This window comes from Dipodomys merriami, unplaced genomic scaffold, assembly GCF_024711535.1.
Source record: "Dipodomys merriami isolate MVZ:Mamm:240054 unplaced genomic scaffold, mDipMer1.0.p SCAF_877, whole genome shotgun sequence".
Taxonomy (NCBI): Eukaryota; Metazoa; Chordata; class Mammalia; order Rodentia; family Heteromyidae; genus Dipodomys; species Dipodomys merriami.
In genome coordinates, this window is record NW_027206487.1 from 162234 (window position 1) to 189385 (window position 27152).

General features: G+C 45.2%; 1 protein-coding gene across 6 annotated transcripts in view; it reads left to right on the top strand.

The window, feature by feature from the left end:
• Nucleotides 1-27152, top strand: part of LOC138820395 (ELKS/Rab6-interacting/CAST family member 1) — a 135814-nt gene that overhangs the window by 2779 nt on the left and 105883 nt on the right. For 5 of the 6 annotated variants that reach the window (XM_070012037.1, XM_070012038.1, XM_070012032.1 and 2 more), the window contains exons 2-3: nt 3600-3721; nt 17013-17833. In XM_070012037.1, the coding sequence (XP_069868138.1) occupies nt 17162-17833 (672 nt within the window). In that variant the 5' untranslated portion in view covers nt 3600-3721; nt 17013-17161. The remainder of the gene's footprint in view (nt 1-3599; nt 3722-17012; nt 17834-27152) is intronic. The other variant, XM_070012033.1, reaches the window with a different exon arrangement.

The window sequence follows — 27152 nt, forward strand, 5'->3', positions numbered from 1 at the left end:
TTTTTTTTTCATTCTTCAGTGCTGGGAATTAAACCTGTGGCCTCAAGCATGCTAGGCAAGGACTCTACCACTGAGGCACATCCCCAAGTCCCAGTTAGAGTCTTATTTTAAACTGTTTCTTCTTCAGCGAACAGCTCCTGTGATGGTCATGTATTATATAATGGATGGAAATAGGCATGACTCCCAGTAATTCATTGTGGAGGATGAGAAACCGTTGTGAAACTGAATTTAAACGGTAACTTTCCCAAGCAAGGCCTACTCGATTTATTTGGGAAAACAGCCAGAGAAGTGTTTTCCTGTCTCCCAATAGAACAGTATAGATGAGCTTCAGCAGTTAAGATCACTGCCAGTTTGACAGGCCTACTCAATGAGCAGGCAGTTACCTTCTAAGAAATACTTCTGCTTGCAGAGATTTAGAGGAAACAAGACGGAATAGTCACTAAATGAGTAAGTGTGGTCCCATTTATACTTTTGTAAAAAAAGATTAAGTTAGCTGTATTCAGACATCAAATTGTGGGTTGTTAGAATGAGAAGCTTTGCTTTGGGGTTCGTTGAAAGGAAAACTAAAAGACATCCCATTTCATTTTGACTTACGCTATGACTGAGTTAATTGAGACAAATGTGAACCATAGCACTGGATGAAGGTGTGCCTGTGTATTTCCAAAGTGACATTTGATGTGGTTGACAGGAAACATGGCTCTTCTTTTTTTTTTTTTTTTTTTGGGGTCGGTCATGGGGCCTGAACTCTGGGCCTGGGCGCTGTCCCTCAGCTCTTCAGCTCAAGGCTAGCACTCTACCACTTTAGCCACAGCACCATTTCTGGCTTTTTTTTTCTTTTTGCTTATGTGGTGCTGAGGAATCGAACCCAGGGCCTCATGCATGCAAGGCAAGCGCTCTACCACTGAGCCACCTTCCCAGCCCCACATGGCTCTTCTTGTAAGGCTGGAATCTTGTAATTTGGGGGAAAGTGTAAGGTACTTGAAACCTGTGTGGAGATCTATTTAGAATTTCTTCTGCTTGAAAAACCCTGTGGTTTTCAAATGACTTGATATTCAAGACTTGCTTGATATTCATTCCTTGTGGTACTTTTGTCCAGTCTACTGAGGAGTCCTTTTTTTGCTTCATTGGTTAAAGTCAGCCAAGTATGTCAGGATTTTAATTCAATGTTAATATTGGAAACTTAAACGTGGATATTCTCATAGTGCTGTGTTTATGCTTGAAGAAGTAGTACGAGAGATGTTATGTGTGTCTTACATTGTGTCGGAAACACTGATGGAAAAATATCAGGAAACAAAGTATTGTGAATCACACAGTAAGTTCACTGACTGCCAAGTTTCAGAGTAATACACAGTGATTATGTGGGATGTAATTTAATTCTGTGGCTCTTCAAATCTTTCGTTGTCTTAGAGTCAGAGTGCCAAGGTGCCAAGTTCAAATCCTGGCTTGCAGGATTTGCCCTAGGACAACACACATAATCCTGTGTGTGCGCGCGCGCACGCTCGCGTGCGTGTGTGTGTGTGTGTGTGTGTGCGTGCACTTGTGTGCGTATGTGCGTGTGTGTGCGCATGTGCAAATGTGCGTGCGCATGTGCAAGTGTGCATGCAGATGCAGGACTAGGGCTCTAATTCTCGCTTATACTTGATGCTCTGTCAAAAAGCCACATTTCCACTTTGGGCTTTTTTGCAGTTTCATTGGAGAAGAGATTCTTGGATTTGTCTGCCTGGGCTGACTTCAAACCTTGATTCTTAGATCTCAGCCTCTTAAGCAGCTAAGGTTACAGACATAAGCTACTGATGCCCAGCTTAAACTCAGATTCTTTTTTTTTTGGGTCCGGTCGTGGGGCCTGAACTCTGGGCCTGGGCGCTGTCCCTCAGCTCTTTAGCTCAAGGCTAGCGCTCTACCACTTAAGCCACAGCGCCACTTCGGGCTTTTTTCTTTTTGCTTATGTGGTGCTGAGGAATCGAACCAAGAGCCTCATGCATGCAAGGCAAGTGCTCTACCACTGAGCCACCTTCCCAGCCCTAACCTCAGATTCTTAACCTTCACCTGTGCCTTTAGTTTGCCATCTACAAAGAAGGACTAATAACTGTAATACTAAATGTCTTAACTTCTTAGGATGGTTAAATGAGTTAATCCACAGATGAACAGTTCTAATACACGATTAACTGGTTTGCTGACATCTATTGAACTTTTTTGAGGGGAGAGTAATGGAGACTGCACTCAGGACCTTGTGTTTGCTTCACTTGAGTCATTCCATCAGCCCTTTCTGCTTTGTTTGTTTGTGCTGGCACTGGGGCTTGAACTCAGGGTCTTGGTGCTCTACCACGTGGACCATGACTCCAGTTCCTGCACTGGCCATTTCTGAGGTAGGGTCTCACTTTATGCCTGGGTCTACCTAGACGGAGATCCTCCTGTTTGTGCTTCCCCATGTAGCTGGTGTGACAGATGCACCCTATTGGCTAAAATCACAGTCTAGTGTGCTAGATTTCCTCCTTCCCTCCTTCCTTCCTTCCTTCCTTCCTCTCTTTCTTCCTCTCTTTCTTCCTTTCTTTTATATTATTTTCTTGCCAATCCTGGGGCTTGAACCTCAGGGTCTGGGCACTGTCCTTGAGCTGCTTTTGCTCAAGGCTAGCACTCTACCACTTGAGTCACAGCACCACTTCTGGCTTTTTCTGTTTATTGGTACTTAAGAATTGAACCCAGGGCTTGTTAGGCAAGTACTCTACCAGCAAAGCCACATTCCCAGCCCTAGTCTTTTTTATAATTTTTTTGGGGGGGACCTTGAATGCATGGCCTGGGTGCTATTCCTAAACACTTTTTGCTCAAGGCTTCTGCTCTACCACTTTGAGCCACAGCTCCACTTCCTCTGCTAGATATTCTCAGTGCTGGCATTATAGTCAGCAAAGCAAAGCAAGTTTCACTCAGAATTCTCATGGAGCTTTTGCCCTGGCTGAGGAGACACATGATAAAATAAGCAAATAAATTGTGCCTACATTAGATGTTGATTTGTGTCACGAAGAGAAATGAAAGGGAAGAGGGTTGGGAATGCACAGATGAGGATGTGGGCAGCTTGTGCACCGTTGGCTGGGATCTCAGCAGGGGATGGCATAATCTCACTGTTGCGTGGGGTCTCAGGGCAGGTGCGGCTCTGGCCAAAGTGACAGCAACACAGAGTAATGAGAGGTAGCTGGGCCTTGGAAGTGTGTTTAGGGTAAGGACTGTTGTGTTTGCTGGTGTCTGAATATGGGATGGGAGCAAAACAAAAGGCGTGAAGTCTGGCTTGAACAACTACAGCTTCAGAGCAATACACAGCCATGATCTGGGATGTCATGTAGTTCGGAGGCTCTTCAGGGCTTTCATTGTCTTGGAGTGTGTTCTCTGGAGCCACAGGAGATACAGTTGAATGTGTTTGGGGGAACCCCAGAAGTAAGTTTAGGAAGAGCGAGTGATTTGGCTGAATAAAAGATGCTGTATAGAATTAGGAGATGGTGAGATCACCAGGGAGTGAATGAGAGTCAGACATCTGAGCCTGGGGTGCTGATTCATTCAGTAGTTATTTAATAAGTATGGCTTTGGGTGCTTTTTTTTTTTTTTTTTAGAATTGAGGATACAGCAATTAGCAAGGCTGACAAACTCTACCCTCGTGGTACTCACCTTGCAAACAGATTGGAAGCAACACCCGTTGGAAGGAATTGGAGGAAGAAGGGGAAACCAGCTGATGGTAAGAGTCACTGAGCAAAGGAGCCTGGGGTTCTAGAAGCGGAGGAAAGGAAATTTTCCAGCAGGAAGGAAAGACCGACTATTTCCTTGATTAAAGATGTGTCAAAGTGTTGAGTAAGAGACTTTTGCTTGACTGTACTATCTAGTAACAGATGACGGTTGAGACAAATGTGAGAGTCTTTCGTTTTTCCTTCTCTGCATTGATTTTTTTTTTTAAGATTTCAGAATGAAATAGTAGCTTGACAGTTTGTACTTGTACAGAGGACACGTGTGTGGTAGTTTTTGTCATTGTTAATCTTACGTACACTTGAGAGTTTTAAAATTATTTTTTATGTACACTTCTAAAAATAGATAATATATGTACCAAATCAGAAGTCATAAAACAGTATTGGGGAAGAAAAGTCTTCTGTTGTATGTAGTTCCTTTCCTCTTGAAGGCAATCCCTGTTTCCAGCTTATTCTTCTTACCAGTAAAATTCTCTGTAATAAGATTTCCGTTATTCCCAAATTGCATTAATATTGACCTCTAGTACTACTTTAGAATGGGTTATGATTCTTCTTTTTTTGTTTTTGGAGGTTCTGCGTTTTGAACTCAGGGCCTCACACTTGGAAAGTTGGCCCTCTTCTGCTGAGCTATGTCTCCAGCCCTTTTAGTGCTGTTTATTTTGTTTGTTTGTTTTTTGCCATGGGGCTTGAACTCTGGGCCTGGGTATTGTCCTTGAACTGCTTGAGCCACAGCGCCACTTCCAATTTTCTGGTGGTTAATTGGAGATAAGAGTCTCATGGGCTGGGAAGGTAGCTCAGTGGTAGAGCTCTTGCCTTGCATGCTTGAGGCCCTGGGTTCAATTCCTCAGCACCACATAAGCAAAAAGAAAAAAAGCCGGAAGTGGTGCTGTGGCTCAAGTGGTAGAGCGCTAGCCTTGAGCTGAAGAGCTGAGGGACAGCACCCAGGCCCAGAGTTCAGGCCCCACAACCGGACCCAAAAAAAAAAAAAAAAGTCTCATGAATTTTCCTGCCCAGGCTGGCTTTGAACCATGATCCTCAGATCTCAGCCTTCTGAGTAGCTGGGATTATAGGCGTGAGCCACTGGTGCCCAGCTTACCGCTCCCCCCCCTTTCATTTTCATCTCAATCTATGTCTGTCTTTGTTCCCACTATTTCACAGAAACTAGAAATAGCTAGTGCAAATGACCAATGGCTGTTTGCCTGTCCTCCTCTTGTCCAGCTCTCCTAGTTGTCCATTGTTTCATGGATTCTGTGGGCCAGGAATCTGGGTGTGGTTGGTGCCTCTGATTCAGGTCTCCTGTCAGGCAGCAGAGGTGCTGACTAAGGCTGCGTTCATTTCCATGCCTGAGCTCCCTGGAGGAGGCCCAGCTCCTGGGCTTCCTCACATGCCTAGCAGTGGGCCTCTGCCTCCTGTCTTTGTGGGCTGTTTGCTGCCAGAATCATTTGAGTGCCTTCACCGTTTACTTACAGCATGCCACTGTGCTTCTCCTGTATCTTTTGTATCCATGACCGGGGGAGGGAGAGGGGAATACTAGCCTGAGTCTTCTTGTAACCTAATCTTGGAAGCCATGCGCTATGGAGTGGGCTGATTCTGTCACTAGATCCAGCACACTCCGTGGATTTCATGGAGGCATGAGTGCTAGGTGGCAGAGAGCATTCTGAGACACGCTAACCATCGCTATGACAAGACAGCAGGCGCCGACGCTTGATTTCTCCTTTGTAAAGTGCTCCTCTCTGGGGTTCTCAGAGCGCGCTTGTGTTTTGCTTGTTTGGTCTCTGGCTTCTGTCATGTCACCTTTCATTTTTTCTTTTTCTTTTTTTTTTGGGGGGGGGTGGGGGGTCCGGTCATGGGGTCTGAGCCTGGGTCTGGGCGCTGTTCTCAGCTCTTCAGCTCAAGGCTAGCGCTCTACCACTTGAGCCACATTGCCACTTTCGGCTTTTTTCTTTTTGCTTATGTGGTGCTGGGGAATCGAACCCAGGGCCTCAAGCATGCAAGGCAAGTGCTCTACCACTGAGCCACCTTCCCAGCCCCTTTTGACTCTTCCTTTACCCACTCATTGACTGAATTTTCAAGGCCAGCTCCTCCCCTCCTCTTGCATTTTTCACCGTCTGCTGAGTATTTCGTTTTCCTACTTCTGGTGTGTTAAGGGCTGTATATCCACCCACTCCAAATTTGCAGGTGGGTGTTCCTTAAACTTGGCACATGCAGGCTGAATGTGTGTTAGAGTTTGCTTGATTCATTAAATGCTATCTCCAGTTCCTCAAGCCAGAAATGAGAGCGCTGTTCTAGATCTCTCCTTCTCCCCGCCTTTTATTTCGCTGTTCCCTATTGATTTCATAAAAATCATTACTGTTCAGTGACAGTGTGAATGATTTTATAAGGTACTGCGTCCCCTGCTGGGTTCTGAGCACTGAATGAGCGTTGGATAAGATGCTTTCCAGTCTGTGCTCACGGCCATTGAAGGTTTCTGGTGAAGAGACACGTGGTTGGAGCTGTGCTCCCAACGGGCTGCCCTCCAGCTGTCTCTTGTAGTGGTTTTGAAGTGGAGCCTGTATTCTTTCCAACTTCTGTTTTCTTCCTTCCTTCCTTCCTTCCTTCCTTCCTTCCTTCCTTCCTTCCTTCCTTCCTTCCTTCCTTCCTTCCTTTCTTTCTTTCTTTCTTTCTTTCTTTCTTTCTTTCTTTCTTTCTTTCTTTCTTTCTTTCTTTCTTTCTTTCTGTATTCTGTATTCTGTATTCTGTATTCTGTATTCTTTCCAACTGCTGTGTGAGGAGCCGCTTGCATCTGACTGCCCCCCTGAATAAATACTCAATCAATTTTCCCCAGGTGCTATTTATGTTTGTTTGGTTTTTTTTTTTGCCGGTTGTAGGGCTTGGACCTGAGCGCTGTCCCTGATAGGTGAGCACCCTACCGCTTTCAGCCACAGCTCCACTTTTGGTTTTCTGGCGCTTAATTAGAGATGAAAGTCTCACAGACTTTCCTGCCTGGGCTGGCTTTGAACCATGATCCTCAATTCTCAGTCTCCTGAGAAGCTAGGATTTGAAAGCCTTTTTACTTGAAAATAAGATAATTTGGAAAAATTGTGTGAACTTCAGTTAAACATCTATGAAATTGGGACTGGGAAGGTGGCTCAGTGGTAGAGTGCTTGCTTTGCATGTATGAAGCTCTGAGTTTGATTCCTCAGCACCACAGAAGCAGAAAAAGCCGGAAGTGGCACTGTGGCTCAAGTGGTAGAGCACTAGCCTTGAGCTGAAGAGCTGAGGGACAGCACCCAGGCCCAGAGTTCAAGCCCTACAACTGACCCCCCCCCCCCAAAAAAAAAAGAAAACTATGAAATTTTACAATACAAAATGTCTTTACACACATTTTAAGAAATGAAAGTTTGAATCTTAGACCAGGTGCTAGTGGCTCATGCCTGTAATCCTGGCTAATTACGGGGCTGAGATCTGAGGATCATGGTTCAAAAGCCAGCCAGCCTGGGCAGGAAAGTGTGTAAGAGCCTTTTGTTGTTGTTGTTGTTGTTGTTTTTGTGCGTCATGGGGCCTGAACTCTGGGCCTGGGCGCTGTCCCTCAGCTCTTCAGCTCTAGGTAGCGCTCTACCACTTGAGCCACAGCGCCACTTCCAGTTTTCTGAATGGTTTATTGGAGATCAGAGTCTCACAGACTTTCCTGCCTGGACTGGCTTTGAACAGCAATCCTCAGGTCTCAGCCTCCTGAGTAGCTAGGATGACAGGCGTGAGCCACTGGTGCCCGACTGTGAGATTCTTATCTCTAATAAACTGCTCAGAAAAGGCAGAAGTGGTTCAAATGGTAGAGCACTAGCCTTGAGCCAAAAGCAGCTCAGGGACAGTGCCCAGGTGCTGAGTTCAAGCAAGCCCCAGGGCCAGCACACACACACCATGAAGTTTGAACCTTAAGAGTTTGTTACAAGAACATGAGCTATTAAAGTAGGAAAATATTAAAATAACAAACCATGTTATGAAACCAAGTATAGAACATATACTAGTTTAGCCATGATCTAGGTCAAACGTCAGGACCTTGCCAGCCATTCAGAAACATTCCTTAAGAAACTTCTCAGGGCCGGGCTCTGGTGGCTCACACCTGTAATCCTAGCTACTCAGGAGGCTGAGATCTGAGGATTGCGGTTCAAAGCCAGCTTGGGCAGGAGAGACCATGAGACTCCTATCTCCAATAAACCACCAGAAAACCGGAAGTGGTGTTGTAGCTCAAGTGGTAGAGTGCTTGCCTTGAGCCGAAGAGCTGAGGGACAGCGCCCAGGCCCAGAGTTCAAGCCCCACAACCGACCAAAAAAAAAGAAACTTCTCAGGGCATCTGAGAGGACTGGGGTCTTTGGGGAAGGCTGCCCATCCTGGAACTTGGTGCTCTTGAAGGATCTTGGCATGGATAGATGATAGAAGCAGAGAACAACTGTGGTGAGCAACCTCATATTTATTTTAAGTATCTACTTGACAAGTAGATATTTGTCATGGTGAGAACTTTGCTACAACTTACAATTAGCTCGATTAACTGATTGATAACGCTGATTAAAACCTGCTATTAACCTTATTGTGGCTGAGTTACTCCCCCTTCCATAGAAGAGGATGAACTGGTAATGCAGCTGTGTTCTGGACGCTTCTCTGTGTTGGTCTGCCTGCTGTTCCCAGTGGAGGTGCTGTTTCAGTTTCGGCGCACCGGAACAGCAGGGCAGTGTTTTCCTGTGGTCAGTACTGGGGAATCAGAGGAAGGACATACAACCAGATGTATGCTGTTAGAAAGCTTGTACTTCCTCAGTTACAGGTTGAGGGCAGAAGCAGTGGCATCTGTGCTTACAGTGCATGTGTTGTTTTCTTTTTCCTGAGCCTTCCACTCCTCACAGAGATATTAGCAGTCACCATCCCTGCTTCAGCAGTTAATTATGTGTAAATTAGTGCTTAGCAAACAGGAGACTTCATTTAAACTCTTGGTTTATAGTGAAACTTGGCTATCAACTCTTGAAAATAAAACATGCCCACTCTTTTTTTTTTTTTTTGGATGTCATCCCTTCCTTTCCTTTCCTCCATTTCCCCCCCAATCATCAATTCTTTTTTTTTCTTTCTTTTTTTATTGTGAAAATACTGTACAGAGGGGTTACAATTACATGGGCAAGATAATGAGTACATTTCTTTTTTTGGGGGGTCCGGTCGTGGGGCTTGAACTCTGGGCCTGGGCGCTGTCCCTCAGCTCTTCAGCTCAAGGCTAGCGCTCTACCACTTGAGCCACAGCACCACTTCCGGCTTTTTTTTTCCCTGCTTATGTGGTGCTGAGGAATGGAACCCAGGGCCTCATGCATGCAAGGCAAGCACTCTACCACTGAGCCACCTTCCCAGCCCCAACATGTCCACTCTTTAGCCCAGTCTGGCTGGCCTGTGTTCATCAGGCTGCGTTTGAACTTGTAATTCTCCCTAAGCCTCTGGAGGGCCGTGTTGTTTTTTTTCCCTTATCGGAAGGAAGGATTTTCATTCGTAGTTTGTTACACATCATTCCTGTGTGCATACACACAGCATGTGTATTATTTTGTATGTAAGTGACTGCACTGAATGCACTCTTCTATAATTTGCTTTCTTCTTTTACTTCACAATATATTATAGACGACTTTGTGTGTCAGATGTAGATTAGCATTTTATTTTATTGTTTTTTTTTGTTTGTTTTTGGGTCTAGTCATGGGGCCTGAACTCTGGGCTTGAGCGCTATCCCTCAGCTCTTCAACTCAAGACTAGTGCTCTACCACTTGAACCACAGCGCCACTTCTAGCTTTTTTTTTTCTTTTTGCTTATGTGGTGCTGAGGAATCGAACCCAGGGCCTCATGTATGTAAGGCAAGCGCTCTACCACTGAGCCACCTTCCCAGCCCCTATTTTATTGTTTTGTTTTGGCCAGTCGTGGGGCCTGAACTCTGGGCCTGGGCACTGTCCCTCAGCTCTTCAGCTCAAGGCTAGCGCTCTACCACTTGAGCCACAGCAGCACTTCCGGCTTTTTCTACTTATGTGGTGCTGAGGAATGGAACCCAGGGCCTCATGCATGCAAGGCAAGCACTCTACCACCAAGCCACCTTCCCAGCCCTTAGCATTTTATTTTATTTTTTTGTCGGTTGTGGGCCTGAACTCTGGTCCTGGGCGCTGTCCCTCATCTCTTCAGCTCAAGGCCAGTGCTCTACTACTCGAGCCACAGCACCATTCTGGCCTTTTCTGCTTATATGGTACTGAGGAATTGAACCTCACGCATGCAAAGCCACTGAATCATCTTCCCAGCCCTAGCATTGCATTTTATACTTTGGAGTTAACTCCCCTTTTTGGAAATTTAAGTTCTCCTCTTGGTAGTACAAACAGTGATCAAACATTATTGTACATGTACCTTCCTAGCTGGTGAAAAGATGTTTTGTTTTTGTTGGTTGTGGGGCTTAAACTCAGAGCCTGGGTACTGTTCTGGAGCTTTTTAGCTCAAGGCTAGCACTCTACCACTTGAGCCACAGCATCACTTCCACTTCTGATGGTTTATTGGAGGTAAGAGTCTCACAGATTTTCCTTCCTGGGCTGGCTTAGAACCATCATCCTCACATCTCAGCCTTCTAAATAGCTAGGATTACAGGTATGAGCCATCAGTTCCCTGCTAGGGGAGTATTCTGCTTTTTTGGTGGTTCTGGGGCTTGAGCAAGGATGTGATTGCCAAGGGCTTACACCCTAAGAATGGAGGCTGCCACGCTGTCTGATAAGCCACCAAGGCCTGCTGAGGTGAATTGTCAGAATGAACATAGAAGGCAGAGAGTAGAAGTACTATGGAGGCGAGAGCAGCAGCAGCAGCTGTAGTTTGTTCCAGAACCTTTGTCTTGTGCATTTCCTCTTGCCATGCAAGGGGCAGACCGGGCTCGCCAAGAGACGGGCCCTTCTCACGTGTGTGGAGGCATGATTGATGGAGTTGCCTGTGTGCGGCTGTGTGGTAGGCTCATGACCGTACTGGTTGTTACTAGAATCCTGTCGTTTCAAGGAGTTCTGTAGTTTGTTCTTATTTACTTGTTTTTCCTCACTTGGGGAAAAATATGTATTAAGATAAATTCCTAGAAATGTGCTGACTAAGGCTTATTAAAAACCTGACAAGAGCCTAGTGGCTCACCCCTGTCATCCTAGCTACTCAGGAGGCTGAGATCTGAGGATCGCAGTTCAAAGCCAGCCCGGGCAGGAGAGACTGTGAGACTCTTATCTCCAATGAACCACCAGAAAACCAGAAGTGGAGCTGTGGCTCAAAGTGGTAGAATGCTAGCTTTGAGTGGAAAAAGCTGAGGGACAGCACCCAGGCCCTGCGTTCAAGCCTCAGGACCAACAAAAACAAAAAAACGAAAACTTACCAAGAGCTAGATATTTTATACTCATTTACAGATTTTCGGGATCCTTGGAAGAGCATGTTCTGTCCATTTCATAGGTGAGGATATGTGAGTTAAAGGGGTACAATGCAGTTCAGGTATCATTTTAGTATTTAAAAAAAAAATCAACATCTGGGTGCTATTAGCTCATTCCTGTAATCCTAGCTACTCAGGAGGTTTAGATCTGAGGATTGCAGTTAAAAATTAGCTTGGTTAGGAAAGTCCATGAGACTCTTCAATAAACTACTCAGAAAACCCAGAAATGGTGCTGTGGCTCAAGTGGTAGAGTGCTAGCTTTGAGCAAAAGAAGCTCAGGGACAGTGCACAGGTCCTGAGTTCAAGCCCCCAGACTGGCACAAAAAACAAAACCAATAAACCAAAACAGAAAAAGGAAGAAAAAAATCAGCTGGGTGCCAGTGGCTCATGCCTGTTATCTTCGCTACTCAGGAGGCTGAGATCTGAGGATTGTGGTTTGAAGCCAGCCCAGGCTAGAAATTCCCTGTGAGATTCTTATTTCCAATTAACCACTCAAAACCCAGTTGTGGCACTATGGCTCAAAGTGGTAGAATGTAACCTTGAGAAAAACCTCAGGGACAGCACCCAGGCCCTGAGTTCAAGCCCCGTCACTGACAACCCCCCCCAAAAAAACCCAACTCATTCTAAGTACTTGATAGAACTCTGGCTATGATATTGACAAATAATTTAATAGAGATTACCGGGGATGTAGTTCAGTGGTAGCTTACTTGCCTATTTTGCTTGTCATGCATGATCCTGGGTTCTATCAAGAAAACAAGCACTATAAGAAAGTAAAAACCCAAACACCCCAAGCTCTAGAAATACTTCAGTATTGAGACCTGGTTTGTACCTACAAGCATATGTTCTGTATATAATTGTTGTGTGTGCTAACGTTTTATTTCTTAGAAAATGGAGTTGCCTTACTCTGTTCTGGCTCAGCTTATGCCATCTTCTTAGAACTAATATTTAAACTAAAGACTTTCCTGTTTTTATTCATGTAGGAAGAACAGTTTGTTTTTTAAAAACTGAGATCTTGCCTGTTGAGTAACAGGAGAGAAGAGAATAGAAATAAATAGCCCGACATGTAAGAGACAGCTGATAATTTATGGAATTTGGACATAACTTAAAGATAGAAGAAATAGTTTCTTAACATGAGAGAAAATGTTTAAAAAAAAGACTTTCAGTAGTTGTTTTCAGTCATATTTAACTCATATTTAGATGTAGATTTAAATGTTTATTGCTGCCAGTGGTTCACGCCTACAATCTTAGCTACTCAGCAGGTTGAGATATGAGGATCCTGGTTCAAAGCCAACTCAGGCAAGAAAGACGTTGAGACTCCTAACTCTAGTTAACTACCAGAAAAGTGAAAGTGGCACTGTGGCTCAAAGTGGTAGAGCCCTAGCCTTGAGTGAAAGAGCTCTGGGACAGTGTCCAGGCCCTGAGTTCAAGCCCCATGACCAAGCGGGGAAAAAAGGCTACTACTTTTTTTGTTGTTTGTTTTTTTGCCAATTCTGATGCTTGAACTGAGGGCCCGGGTGCTGTCCCTGAGCTCCTTTTGCTCAAGGCTTGCTTCTACCATTTGAGCCATGGTACCACCTCTGGCTTTTTCTGTGATTTAATTGGAGATAAGAGTCTCATAGACTTTCCTGCCCAGGCTGGCTTTGAATCTTTGAATCTCAGTCCTCAGATCTCAGCCTCCTGAGTAGCTAGGATTGCAGGTGTGAGCCACCGGTGCTCCACTTGAGTCTTATTATTTTATTTTGACAGTACTGAGGTTTGAACTTAAGGCCTCATACTTTCTAGGCATGCGTTTTACCATTTGAGCAATGTCCCAGGCCTAAAGTAACTCTTTGATGATCTTGTTTTCTGCATGCCTTTCTGAATATGCCCCAAATGCAAGACCCTGCATTAACTCTGCCTGTTGGTCAGGACTGCTTGCAGACACCCTGGGGGTGAGGTCATGTCTCATTGCGCAAGAGCAGCTTACTGCTTTATATAAAAGTGATGCATTTCCAAAGCTAGGTATTCCTCAGCTGTGCGGTAAACCCCAGAGAATGCAGAGCGCCCACGTGAGCCCCTCTATTCTCTGTGCAAGGCTTGTAACGGGGAGCCAGTGCAGACATGCTCATGCTGGCTGAGCTCTGAGTAGTAAACTTGTGTCTGCTGCAGGAGACTCATGCTGCCAGTACCCACGGAACACCCAGAGGTTAATGTGTTAAGTTGTCAGTAGGGCAGAATAAAACCCAGATTTTACAGTGCTCATCTTGGCTTTGGCCTAATGCGACTAGAAGAGGAGCTGTCCTTCCTGTTTTCTGCCATCTTCTTTATATACAGTAGGCGTCCCTGTTTGGTGTATTTTTTGTTTTTTGTTTTTGTCGTTCGAGGGGCCTGAACTCTGGGTCTGGCCACTGTCCCTCAGCTCTTCAGCTCAAGGCCAGTGCTCTACCACTCAAGCCACAGCGCCACTTCTGGCTTTTTCTACGTAAGTGGTATTGAGCAAGCGAACCCAGGGCCTCATGCATGCAAGACACGCGCTCTACCACTGAGCCACCTTCCCAGCCCCGGCATCTCTATTTTATGATCCACATCTGAGAAGTCAACTAGCTGTGATTGAAAATTCTCAGAATAGCTGGGTGTGGCTGTTCCTTCCCATAATCCCACACTCAAGAGGCTGAAGCAGGAGGATCACAAATCAGAGGCCAGTCTGTGCTGTAGAGAGAGACACAGACAAGTGAACAAGTGAGCCAGGCATCTGCGGCTCCTATCTTCAATAACACAGTTACTCAGGAGGCTGGGATCTGATCTGAGAATCTCTGTTTGGAAACAGCCCAGGCAGGCAAATTTAAGGATTGTGGTTTGAAACCAGTCCAGGCAGAAAAGTCCGTGAGACTCTTATCTCCAGGTAACCAGCAAAAAGTCAGAAGTGGAGGCTTAGCCCAAGTGGCAGAGCAACCTGCCAGTCATGATTGGGTGAAAAGTCATGAGAGTGGAAGTCTCTGAGTTCAAGATCCAGTACCAGCAAACCCTGAAATAGCACCAAATGATGAGCGAAAATGAAATCATGTCTGAGTGGAGCAGGTAACAGCAGTTAGGTACACAGTATTTTCACTGATTTTGCTGTCATAACTAGTGGTGACTAACGAATCAGGGAGGAGGGCCTGTGAAGGTTGGATACAGACACAATGCTACTTTACAGAAGGAACTTGAACAGCTACAGATTTCAGCATCCATGGGGATTTCTGCAACTAATCTCTCATGGATACTGACAGATAGCTGTATTTAATCTTAGGAAAAATAGGCTTGTTGTAATCTGCTAAACTGACTTCGAAGCCTACTATCGGGTCATAATCCAAAGTTTGAAAACATCGATTAGCGGATTCTGGGCAAGAGGCATGGAGTCGTGTTAGAAAGTTGTTGTAATTAAGCAGGGAGTGATGGCAGGAATTGTGGACTGGAGGAGCAAGATGGATGTCAGGGGTAGTGGGAAGTGAGGTGGGTAGGAATGGTGTTCTTCGATGGTATTGGGAATGAGGGAGATGTAGTCTTCTGGCCTGAGCAGCCAGTGTCATTGACTTGACTAGAGGGAGAAGCCAGGGAGAGCCTTTTATCTCCCACAGGTACAGATTTGCTTATAGATTGGGGAGACCAAGGCGCAGAGTTCCCTTTGGGGGCATAATGGCTTGGGGTACATTTAAGAAGGAGAACCGGAAATTTCTATGTGGTGGAATAGAGGGTTCTGATTGTCAGAAGGGAAGGTTTGGATTGGGAATGTAAATTTGGCGTTTCATTGCGCAAGTGATTTATTGCCATGGGGGCAGCTGTACCAAGGATGGGTTAACGGGGATGCAGGTGCAATTGTGGAGGTGACAAATGTTGAATGGAGGGAAGAACACAGCAGGGACGGGCACCGGGTGTGGTACAGAGCGTCAGCATCAGCAGGTTGAGTGCTGACGACGTGAGAAAGGCAGTGGAGGAGAAGCAGGGGCTGGAGGGGGTGGAGGGGAAAAGGCTCAGGGTGAGTGTTGGTGGAAATGAAAGCCTGGCGTGAGGCAGGGTCGTAGGGCCTGTGTGGTGGCTGTCTTCCCGTGATACTGTCCGACAGGGCTGCCTTTCCACAGACTGGGAGGCTTACAAGTCAGCAGACTCCGGAGTCTCTCCTTCCGGGATCTAGGGTCTCCCTGAGGCCTTTCTCCTTAGTGTGTAGATGGCCATCTTCCTCTGGTATCTTCACATGGTTCACTCTTCTTTTTTTTTTTTTTTAACCTGGCTCACTCTTTTGCTAACCTAATCTCCCTCTTCCTCTTAAATAGAACGTACATCCTCTTTCTCCCTCTCTCCCTCCTTCTCTCTTGTCTTGTTTTTTGGTCTGAGACCAGGACTTGAACTTGGTACCTGATGCTTTTGTTCATTGGCTAGTGCTCTACCAATGAAGCCATACCTCCATTTCTAGATGGGACACATTCCCTGTTGCCTTCTATAGAGCTCAGATTACTCATGAAAAGGAATCTTACTTCATGACTAGGTTTGTTCTTGGAAAGAAGTTGCATAGCACTGTTTGTAGAGCACTGCAGTTCCTGACCTAGGTGTACTGTTGCTGCTTATGAGGTAGAGGGAAAATTTGAGTCTTCTTAAAGGTCTGTGTTCTGGGTACTTCCTGTCCCATTTGTTGTTACCCTAGAACTTTTACTGATTCCTTAATATAGCCTGTTAGACTGTCAGTGTGTTCCTGTATTTGAAGATTTTTAACCTTCTTGGGTTTGACCAGTATGTCTATAAAACTGTATTTTTAGACCCTTGGGCCCAAAGTTCAGGACTCCCACTTTAGATCCAGCCATTTGCCTCCATAATGCCTACTATGGAGACCTGGTGAAGGGCAGAGAAAGATTTATGACATGGCAGCCATGGGAAGACAGCCCCTCTTCAGTCGTCTTTAGGACTGACTTTGGCTCCAGGTTAACCGGGAGAAGCAGGAGTAGGAAGTAAGAGAGGTACACGTAGCTGAGCAGTCTCAGTGCACAGGACAGCCTGGTTGACCATTGGCTCATTCTTTGGTCTGGTCTGGTCTGGTCTGGTCTTTGTTGCTCTACCGTTTAAATAAACTGGGGCATGGGCTTCTAGTTTTTGGCTGCTTCCTTTAAGATAAGAAGATGGCCTTGTTTATTTGAGAAACAGTTTGTCTGTCACAAGATGCTTTTCAGTGAGCCCTACCTTTCCTGGACTCCAAGGAGATGGTAAAGTGACTGCCGGAGAGAATGGCTCAGGTCAGAGGACACAGATGCGAAATGTGGGGCCAAGGAGGGCAGAGCGCTCAGCTTCTGATTTACAGGCCCAGAAAAAGCATCCTGTACGTTCCTCTTACATGTAGTCACTTGGATACCAGTTTAAAGGAAGGAACGCTAATACATATAAAACCCACTAAAAAAAAAGCAATGAATTTTTGTAAATAAGACTTACGTGAAGCCTGCTGTTACCTGACCTAAGCCAGCTCTTTGGGAGAAAGTTAGGAAATCAGAGACCTAGTTAGACTCACAGGTGCTCCTTGGCTTACCATGAGTCATGTCCTGATAAACCCCCATCATAAATGGAAAATGCGTGGGATACACACGTGACCTTCTCACGTCGTGCTGGCCATAGTGCAGCGTGGACTTGTCCTTGTTTACCGGCACAGTGTAGAGTCTGACTGAGCTGTGGCTTGTGCCCCTGCTCAGCATCTGGAGGGCATGTTTTTAACCATGTTTAGCTGGTTTGGAAAAGATCAGAATTCAAAGTATGGCTTCTGCATGCATTCAGCACTTACACCTCCTGAGGGCGAAGGGAAAGCTCCTGAGAAGGGAAGTATTTGTCACTGGAGGACTACTAACTCTGCGATCTTTTCATTACAGATATGGTGTAAGATACTTCTTCAAGACTGGACAGGTGGAGACCCTTATTTCCGATAGCCTTAAGCTGACGCGTAGCCATAGGAAAAGCTCACGGAGTTCCATTGTTTCCGCTTTACTTTTTTCCTGGCACCTAAGTTCACCTTGCAACCATGTATGGAAGTGCCCGTTCTGTTGGGAAGGTGGAGCCAAGCAACCAGAGCCCCGGGCGCTCCCCTCGACTTCCCCGGTCCCCCCGCTTAGGTCACCGCCGGACCAGCAGCACTGGAGGGAGTTCCGGAAGCAGTGTTGGCGGCGGCAGTGGGAAAACCCTTTCGATGGAGAATATCCAGTCCCTAAATGCTGCCTATGCCACATCTGGTCCCATGTACCTCAGTGATCATGAAAACGTGGGTTCCGAGACACCTAAAAGCACCATGACCCTCGGCCGCTCTGGGGGACGCCTGCCTTACGGCGTTCGGATGACCGCCATGGGCAGCAGCCCCAACATCGCCAGCAGCGGGGTGGCTGGTGGCGACTCCATAGCGTTTGGAGAGCATCACCTCCCTCCCGTCAGTATGGCGTCCACGGTCCCTCACTCCCTTCGCCAGGCACGTGATAACACCATCATGGACCTGCAGACGCAGCTGAAGGAGGTGCTGAGGGAGAATGACCTGCTGCGGAAAGATGTGGAGGTGAAGGAGAGCAAGCTGAGCTCCTCCATGAACAGCATCAAGACCTTCTGGAGCCCCGAGCTCAAGAAAGAGCGGGCCCTGAGGAAGGACGAAGCCTCCAAGATCACCGTTTGGAAGGAGCAGTACAGAGTCGTGCAGGAGGAGAACCAGGTGGGTTCCATACACGCGTGTCTACTTCAATGGTCAGAATTCGTGCATAGAAGCAAAACAGGCCACTCCTCTCCTGTTTTAGAGTAAATACTTCTTCTCCAGTAGAGATGTGGTCTTGCTCTGTAGCCTAAACTAGTCTCCAACTCTTGATTCTTTTCCTCCACCTCCAGAATGCTGGGGTTACGAGTGTGCGCCACCAAATCTGTTTGCAGCTGTAGCCTTCAGGGTAGAGTATGTATAAATACGTAATACTTGAAGTGGACTTGAGGTACCTGGATCTCTTGTTGCATTAGCTAAGCACCGGGGTACCTTGGTGAGGATGCTGTAGACACATGTCTATTTTACTGAGCAAAAAGTTATTGACCTAATTTTTTTTTAAGGTTGAAGTAATTGAGGCATTTGTTTATACTGATAGCTTCGAAGCTATACAGAACAAAAGCCTCTTGCAGTATTTTTTCCAATTAAGAAGCTACATTCAAACTTAAAATATTGAGTCTCCAAAAAAAAAAAAACCCATTGTGGGCACTTAGCACTTCCATCCACAGGGTTTTCATGCCAAAAAAGCCATATGTGCCGAAGAAGGGTGAGCACTACCTCGTCTAGATTCCACCCCTTGCCCTAATTAAACACCAGTGCCGGCAGGAATAGATTCTTCCCGCAACCACTATAATTACCACACAATCCTAAAATTGTATCACTTTGGTCCAAAAAACAAAGGGTGCAATTTTAAAGTAAAGCAAGACACTGCAATGAGATACAAGAGACTGAGAATGCTAATTAATAGATTATAGCCAGCCAGCAGTGAGCCCTAATTAACTCTGCAGTCATCATACCCTCCGTAGCTTTCAGAGGTCAGACATCTTCCACTTTACCAAGATTGGCTTAATAGGATTTACAGTAATTAAATAAGGTTCCCCATTTCTGTCTGAGACCGGGGATTTGGGTCCATTCTAAGTATTTGATCTGATGGGACCACAGAGATCTGTTTCTAGTCCTATGTAAGAACACATTTGCCTAGAATTGCCTGATGTGTGTGGTTTATTATTATGGAATCCTCACAGAAGATTGTTTCTACAACAAAAATACACAGCTCTTTTTATATCTATCTTTTTGTTACTAAACTTTGAAATAACTGGTGGTTGGTGAGCTAAAAGTCTTTACCCTTTTAATAGTGAGGACTTTCTTTTTTATTAAATTGAGAATAAGAATAGCTTTTAGAGTATGTCTGCTAGAGAAGAAAATGAAAATTCAGCTGTGAGTTTGGTGGAATTGCAGAGCTAATAAAGCTTTGGATAAGTTACTTTTTTTTTTTTTTTTTTGGCCAGTCCTGGGGCTTGAACTCGGGGTCTGGGCACTGTCCTTGAGCTTCTTTTGCTCAAGGCTAGTGCTCTACCACTTGAGCTACAGCACCACTTCGGGCTTTTTCTTTTTTTCTTTTTCTTTTTTTAGTTGTGAAAATACTGTACAGAGTGGTTACAATTACATGAGCACGGTAATGAGTACATTTCTTATCAAGCATTGTTGCCTCCTCCTTTGTTTCCCCTTTCCATCCCTTCCCATCCCTTCCCACCCTTCTCATCTCCGCCCCCTACCCCTACCCCTCTTTGGGCTTTTTCTATGTATGTGATTCTGAGGAATCCAACCCAGGGCTTCACGCATGCTAGGTGATCACTACCACTGAGCCACATTTCCAGCCCTCAGTTAAGATGCTTATTTTAAAAATAATTTTTTTTTTTTTTTTTTTTTGGTGGTCGTGAGTCTTGAACTCTGGGCTTGAGCGCTGTCCCTCAGCTCTTCAGCTCAAGGCTAGTGCTCTACCACTTGAGCTACAGCGCCACTTCCGGTTTTCTGGTGGTTTATTGGAGATAAGAGTTTCACGGAGGGGCTGGGAAGGTGGCTCAGTGGTTGAACGCTTGCCTAGCATGCATGAGGCCCTGGGTTCGATTCCTTAGCACCACATAAGCAAAAAGAAAAAAGCCAGAAGTGGCGCTGTGGCTCAAGTGGTAGAGCGCTAGCCTTGAGCTGAAGAGCTGAGGGACAGCGCCCAGGCCCAGAGTTCAGGCCCCACGACTGGACCCCCCCCAAAAAAAGAGTTTCACAGACTTTCCTGCCCGGACTGGCTTTGAACCGCCATCCTCAGATCTCAGCCTCCTGAGTAGCTGGGATTACAGGTGTGAACCACAGGCGCCCAGCAAAAATAATTCTTTTAAAGTACTTTCACTGAAGTTTCATGTGGCCGTAGTATATACTTCTGTTTAAGATTACAGGGTGGCAAGTGACTTGAAAGCCTTTTCCCTTTTGTTATGCCTTTTTCATTTTGGGGTTGGGTACCCCGACCCTTACTGAAGATCAAACCTATAAGCTTTGCATATGCCATGAAGTGGTCCACCCCTGAGCTACACCCCCAGTCCTGGAGTCTGACTTCTGTGATTTTCAGTTTAGTTAGAGATCAAGAGAATTTTAAGTTCATAAGTGTAAAACAGGACGAATTCATCCTGTATAAATATTTTGTCATTTGTTCTTATTTAGAGACCATTGGCAGGTAACATTTATATAATTTTAGACTACATTTTAATCTGCTTCTTAGTAAAAACCATAATTATTTGCATTATGTGAACTCATGTCTTTTAAAGTCTGATCTTAAAGTTTATGATCAGTGTTTGGGCTTTTTTTTTTCAGAAGTATTTTTTTGTCAGGGTGACGTACAGAGGGTTTACAGTTATATACGTAAGATAATAAGTACATTTCTTGTCTTGTTACCTCCTCCCTCATTTTTCTCCCACTTTCCCTGTCCCCCTCCCTGGGGGTTATTTATTTTTGGTAATTTGATTTGAACATGAAGATTATAAATGATTTATTGAAAGTATTGTGGAGAGGCTGGGAAGGTAGCTCAGTGGTAGAATGCTTGCCTTGCATGCCTGAGGCCCTGGGTTTGATTCCTCAGTACCACATAAGCAAAAAGAAAAAAGCTGGAAGTGGCACTGTGGCTCAAGTGGTAGATCACTAGCCTAGAACTAAAGAGCTGAGGGACAGCGCTCAGGCCCAGAATTCAGGCCCCACGACCAGACCCCCCCCCCAAAAAAAAAAGTATTGTGGATAAATCTGTATTCTAATTTATTTTCCAGACACCCAGTCTCTTGTTTCAGAACTTGAATGTGTTCAAGGCACCATGTAGAGTACCCAGAGAAAGTGAAATCGTATGCAAAATAGAGTTGTTCCTGTTGAGGAATTAATCATTTTGAGGAGCCAAATGTGTATGTGTATGGCTTTTTAAAATGTAGTTTTCCTGTCTGTTACATCCATTCGCACGTGAGGTGTGGAGGTGGGCATGGGGCTTGCCCAGATGTGGTTGGGAAATGTGCTTCCTGCAGTGTTGTAGGGTACCATGACCAGCAGTTCAGTGAATAAAATACGAGGACTGCATGAATATCTGACATGGTTCGTTTGTGAGGAAATAAGGACGGAGAATGGCAGTCTTTCTTTTTACTTTATCTTCCCTCCTTTGGGGTCCTACAGTGCAGTTTAGTGGGTGATTTCCTTATTTCCTTTTCTTTCTTTTCTTTTTTTGTGCCAGTCCTGGGGCTTGAACACAAGGCCTGGGCACTGCCCCTGAGCTCCTTCCGCTCAAGGCTGGCGCTCTACCACTAGACCCCTACCTCCACTTGTGACTTTTTGTTAGTTAATTGGAGATTAGAGTCTCATGAGCTTTTCAGTTGTGGCTGGTTTTGGCCTACGATCCTCAGATCTCAGCCTTCTGAGTAGCTAGGATGACAGGTGTGAGCTATGGCTGCCTGGCTTGGCCTTTTTTTCCGTGTTTGAGTCCTGGCTCTGCAGGTCAGGGTTGGTGGGTTAGTCTCTCTGCACTTCCCATTGCCTGGCCTTGTCCCTGTCAGCTGTCCCCGCAGGATTCTGCCTCGGTTGCAGTGCTCAAATTTAGGAGTGATGCAGATATCTGGGAACAAGACATGGATGATTATTGGGGTTCTTTTCAAGGTAATTGGCACAAAATCAACTGCTTAAGTGAAAGGGCATTGTGTACCTCTAACTTTCATGAACTTTCAAATGGGGGATAGTAATAGCTTTGTTATTACAGTATTTAAGATTACAGGAGGCAATATGTGTAAAATTTTGGACAAGACTACATGAATTAGTGTACATTTTAAAAGCTGTACAAAAAATATTGAATGAAAATTGTGTTCCAGGTTTCATAGATATGAATCTATTTTGTAGCATTTTTCGGAAGTGGAAATGTACCTTAATCCTTGCTGAAGGCAAATGTAGCTTAGGACCAATAAGGTTTTTAGATAGTGCTAGTGGATGACTAGTTATGACCAGCGCCGCCATCGAATTCCTGAAGGAGTTACCAGCTCGTTGCAGGGTAATTAGCTTGCAGGATTTTCAGTTACAGTGGTATTCGTGTATTTAACATTTTTATTTCCATAATGACTCATCTGTGAATTATAGAGTGCTTTCCCAAAAGGAATGTAACATTGCTGGAGAAAAAAAAAAACCACACACACACACCTTTTTTGCTCTATTTGCTTTCTGTGGTAAGGGGTTTCTGGATGGTAAGTTGGGCCAAAATTCTCTGCAAGTAATTTTAGATGTGTGCTTTGGTATGAAGAAGATTTCACCTTCAGGAGGCAGTGGAGACTTCCTAAGGCTGCTTGCATATGTTTGAATTCTATGAAATGTTATGTGTGTACCCACCGAAGGTGCCATTTTCTCATGTAATTCCTGCCATTCACTCTAGTGACATGAAAACGTAGCCTCTCACCAATGTTCCCTTTGATTTTTAGGTATCATCTACCATTGTGCCCTTTAAAAAATACTGTAGTAGCTGAGCATGGCGGCACATGCCTCTAATTCTGGCTACTAGGGAGGCTGAGGCAGGAGGATCTCACATGTGCGGTTTGCCTGGGCTACAGTTAAGCAACTAAAATACAAAAAAAAAAAACAAAAAGGTTGGGAGCCTGGCTCAAGGCAGGTAGAGCGCTTCTCAGCTCTCTTCTCAGCTCTTCTCTAGAAATGTGAGGCCCTGCATTCAAGTCCCCAGTACCACAAGAAGAAAATAAAATAAAAACCGTAACAGTTTTGTTAGTGAGAAAAGTGTCCTTAGAATGATGTTGGCTTTGAGCATTAGTATTAACTGTCATAGAGCATTCACATAGCCTGTGCTTGATGCCTTCATAGACACTGTGTTTGGTCTTTACGGCGGTCTCACAGCGGGCGATGGGCTCCTTGTTTTCGTTAGGAGAAGCACTTGTGCAGTTCTCTCGTCTGACGGTAACATACTTGTTTGGTTATGACGTCAACTAAAATGTAGATAGGTTTCCAAAAAAGTTATTGAGAAACCAGTGTTACTTATTAGAGGTAAAAAGATTACATTAAAACTCCTCCATGTTTTAGTTGGAGAAGGAAATCCAAGAATAGGCTTATGACATGATCCCATGGTTACAATTGAGAGAAGGGCAAAAGAGAGAGACTGGGGACCCGTTGAGAAGATAATGAAAATGTAGTCTGATGAGTTTAAATAACGCGTCTCTATCAGCGCAGGTCAACATCACACGTCAGCACTTTCCTTGTTTTGATTAGACAGAGAACATTTAGATTAATGATTCCCAGACTTGATTTCTACATCACAGTAAAAATTTTTTAAAAAACCCACACCGAATGAAAAAGGAGAGGGTGTAGGTAAAATGTGAAATATTTATACTTTCTGAAGAGCAACCAGAGTATATAGAGGGTGTAGGGAAAGAACTGTCCTGGAACTGTGAAATAAAAATGAAAAATAGTGTTGCCATTCCTTTGTAAGAGAAAAGACAGTCTAACACCAAAAAAAAATAAAATTGCATAATTTTAAAATAGAGGACACTTCTTTCCGAGAAAATAGCCTTGAGTTTTACAATGCCAATTTTGTTATGCACTAGTGGGGAAATAGTTTATGGTGTCTTTTTTTTTGTGTGTTTGTCAGTCCTGGTGCTTGAACTCAGGTCCTGGGCACTGTCCCTGAGCTTCTTTTGCTCAAGGCTAGCACTCTACCACTTGAGCCACAGCGCCACTTCCAGCTTTTTCTGTGTTTGTGGCATTGAGGAATCGAACCCAAGGCTTGCTAGGCAAACTGGGCAAGCACTCTACCACTAAGCCACATTCCCAGCCTTAGTCTCTGAGCTTCTTTTGCTCAAGGCTATTGCTTTACCATTTGACTCACAGTACCACCTTTGGCTTTTTCTGAATAGTTGATTGGCGGTGAGAGTCTCTGGGCTTTCCTGCCCAGGCTGGCTTCAGACTGCAGTCCTCAGATCGCAGCCTCAGTATCTAGGATGACAGGCATGAGCCACCAGCGCCCGGCTTAGTCATGATGTCTTCTGAGAGCCACTGGCTCAATAGCAGTTCATCGTATTACATCCTGGGACCAGATCATTCCCAGAGTTGGCACATCCAGCAAACCAAGGATGACTTTTCCTGTTTACTTGATTTAAAAAGTAATATTTTTTGTGGCGTGCACACTCTGAAAATGTCAGTGCCCATGAAGTTCTCCTCAGCATAGCCATGCTTATTCGTGTGTTGTCTGTTGCTGGTTTACCCCACCGGGGTGGGCTTCCACTGTGAGACCGTGCCCACGGCCCTGCACTGGGAAACTTGCGTGCTTAAACAGCATTCTGGGCACACTCATGCGGGTGGTGTTTGCTTATGTCTCTCATGTGTCCTCACAGCAGTACTGACTGGGTAGTTCTGGTAGTCTTGCTTTTTCTTCATCATATGGTCATCATCAGTCTGTCCTGCGGCTTGAACCGAGGGCCTGGGTGCTGTCCCTGAGCATTTTTGCTCAAGGTTAGCGCTCTACCACTGGAACCGCAACTCCATTTTTGGCTTTATTGATCTTTAATTGGAAATGAGAGTGTTACCGGTTTTGGCTTGGGGCCTCGATCTTCAGATCTCAGGCTCCTGAGTGGCCGGGATTACTGGTGTGAGCCACCGGCACCCGGCTGTGGTCTTAACTGGCTGCGGTGTAAGATGAGGCTTGGAGCGACGTGCCTGAGGCCTCACAGCTGTTAGGCAAAGTGACGCCTCCACGGCGGGCGCCACACAGGCACAGGGCAGGGACCGCGAGTGTGCCGCTTCCCCTCCACCTCCACCGCTCTCCAGGACCAGGGAGCGGCCATCACGCTGTCCTTGCCCACAGAGCAGGGCCTGCCTCACGGAACCTCGGCGGATTGATCTGTGAACATTGGGTTCATCTTTGTTTGACTCAGTGGGATTTTCCCAGAGGTTTGTTGATGAGATGGCCTACTTACTGATGTCCTACTTACTGAACTTTTTTTTTCTTTTGCAAACCTGTCATTTTTGAACCATATATGATCTCATTTCACTATTGCTCGAATAACAAGTTACACTAGTAACTTGGTGGAGGCCAACTTTATTCTTCTAGCCCCATAATTTATTATGTCATTTTTAAGGAGCATAGTGTGCCTCTTAGCCGTTCATTTAATCTAAAAACAAAGCCTGCCAAAATTTTAATTTTTAATTTAAAAATAGTGATTTTAAGTTAAATTTGTTAACTACTATTATTATTATTGTTATTATTTGCTAGTCCTGGGGCTTGAACTCAGGATCTGGGTGCTATCTCTGTACTTTCTTGCTCAAGGCTAGAGCTCTACCACTTTTGCCACACAGCGCCACTTCTGGATTTTTTATTTTTATTTTTTATGGTTAGGTGGAGGGAGATAAGAGTCTCACAGGCTTTACTGCCTGGGCTGGCTTTGAACCATGATCCTCGGATCTCAGCCTCCTGAGTAGCTAGGGTGATGGGCGTGAGCTACCAGCGCCCAGCTAAATTAATTTTTTTAGTCTGAGGATGTATTGGATTAGCAGTGGTCTGGAATTTAGAGAAGAAGGCTATGAGGGAAGAGGGTCTCATAACTTGGCTGAATGAAAGAATATTTACAAGTGAACAAAGAAACTTGAATTAGTGTGACAAATTAAGGTTGTATAAATAATGTGTTTAAAAGCAGCTTACCTATATTCTTATGATTTTGAGTTGATTTAAAATCGCCAGGGGTCTGATGCCTTTGTCTTTTTTCATAATAAACCTCATTGTATTTTGAGATTTGAAAAAGAAATTAATGTTCAGTTAATTGCTGAGTAATTTTACCTTTAGGGAGAAATTCCAAAGAAGGGGTTGGAAAGATGGATTAGGGTGCGTCAGGCAGGGTGGAATAAGATCGCGATGAGGGTTGATTTTTTGGTTTGTGGTTCAGTTTTACCTTCCTATTTGGAAGTTGCTTTCTTGTCCTGTTTTGAAGTCTTGGGCTAGAACCCCTGCCAGTGGCTTCGCTGTGGGCGGGAGTTGGAAGGCATCAGAGTGTCAGTAGGTTGGTGGGCTTCCATTTGCTGTCACGGTGCCGCTCGTCCCGCAGAGAGAGGATGACGGCGTTGTTTTGGTCCAACGCTGTTTTCCCTATTCCACTCACGGTTCTCCAGCAGCAACTTTGAACACTCTTGTCCACTGCAGCAGTCAGCTAGCCTGGCTTACCCTCTCAAACGTGACTCTGGGGGTGGCACGTTGCAGTTCTGCTCAGCCTCTGCCACCTCTTTGTCTCCCGACAGATGGCCTTCCCTCCTGGTCGTAATCCACCGCAGGTTTTCGCAGGGAATGAACACCATGTGTTCACCATGTTGGCTCTGCTTGTGCACTGCCCACTCCTTGGCCGCCTCTCTCTGGGACTTGGACGTGCTCGCTGCTGGCATTCATGTCAGGAAGTGGGTGCAGCTGGAGTTCTGAGTCAGGCACGTACTCATTAGAAAAATGGCAGCCTCCTAAAACCTTCGCTGTTCATTCCCTGCACACCTAGAGTAAAACTGAATTTTATTCCTTTTTTTTAAAAAGAGTCTACTTTTCAGTTAATATCGTGTAGTAAATATTTCTTGGCACTATAATTATTTTAAATTAGCTTTTAAATCTGAATTTCCTGTAATCAGAGGCATATCAGACCACAATGAATTTGCACACAGGGCATTGCATGAGTACGCCTCATGGCACTGACTAATTAATATGATTGTAACAGGGAATTTTTTTTTTTCTGGTCCTGGGGCTTGAACTCCAGGCTTGGGCGCTGTCCTTAATCTTCTTTGGTTCAAGGCTTGGCACTCTACCACTTGAACCGCAGCACCGCTTCTGCCTTTTTCTGAGTAGTTTATTGGAGGTAAGTATCTCATGGACTTTCCTGCTCAGGCTGGCTGTAAACCGCCATCCTCAGGTCTCAGCCTCCTGAGTAGCTAGGATGACAGGCGTGAGCCACCAGTGCCCGGCTTGTCT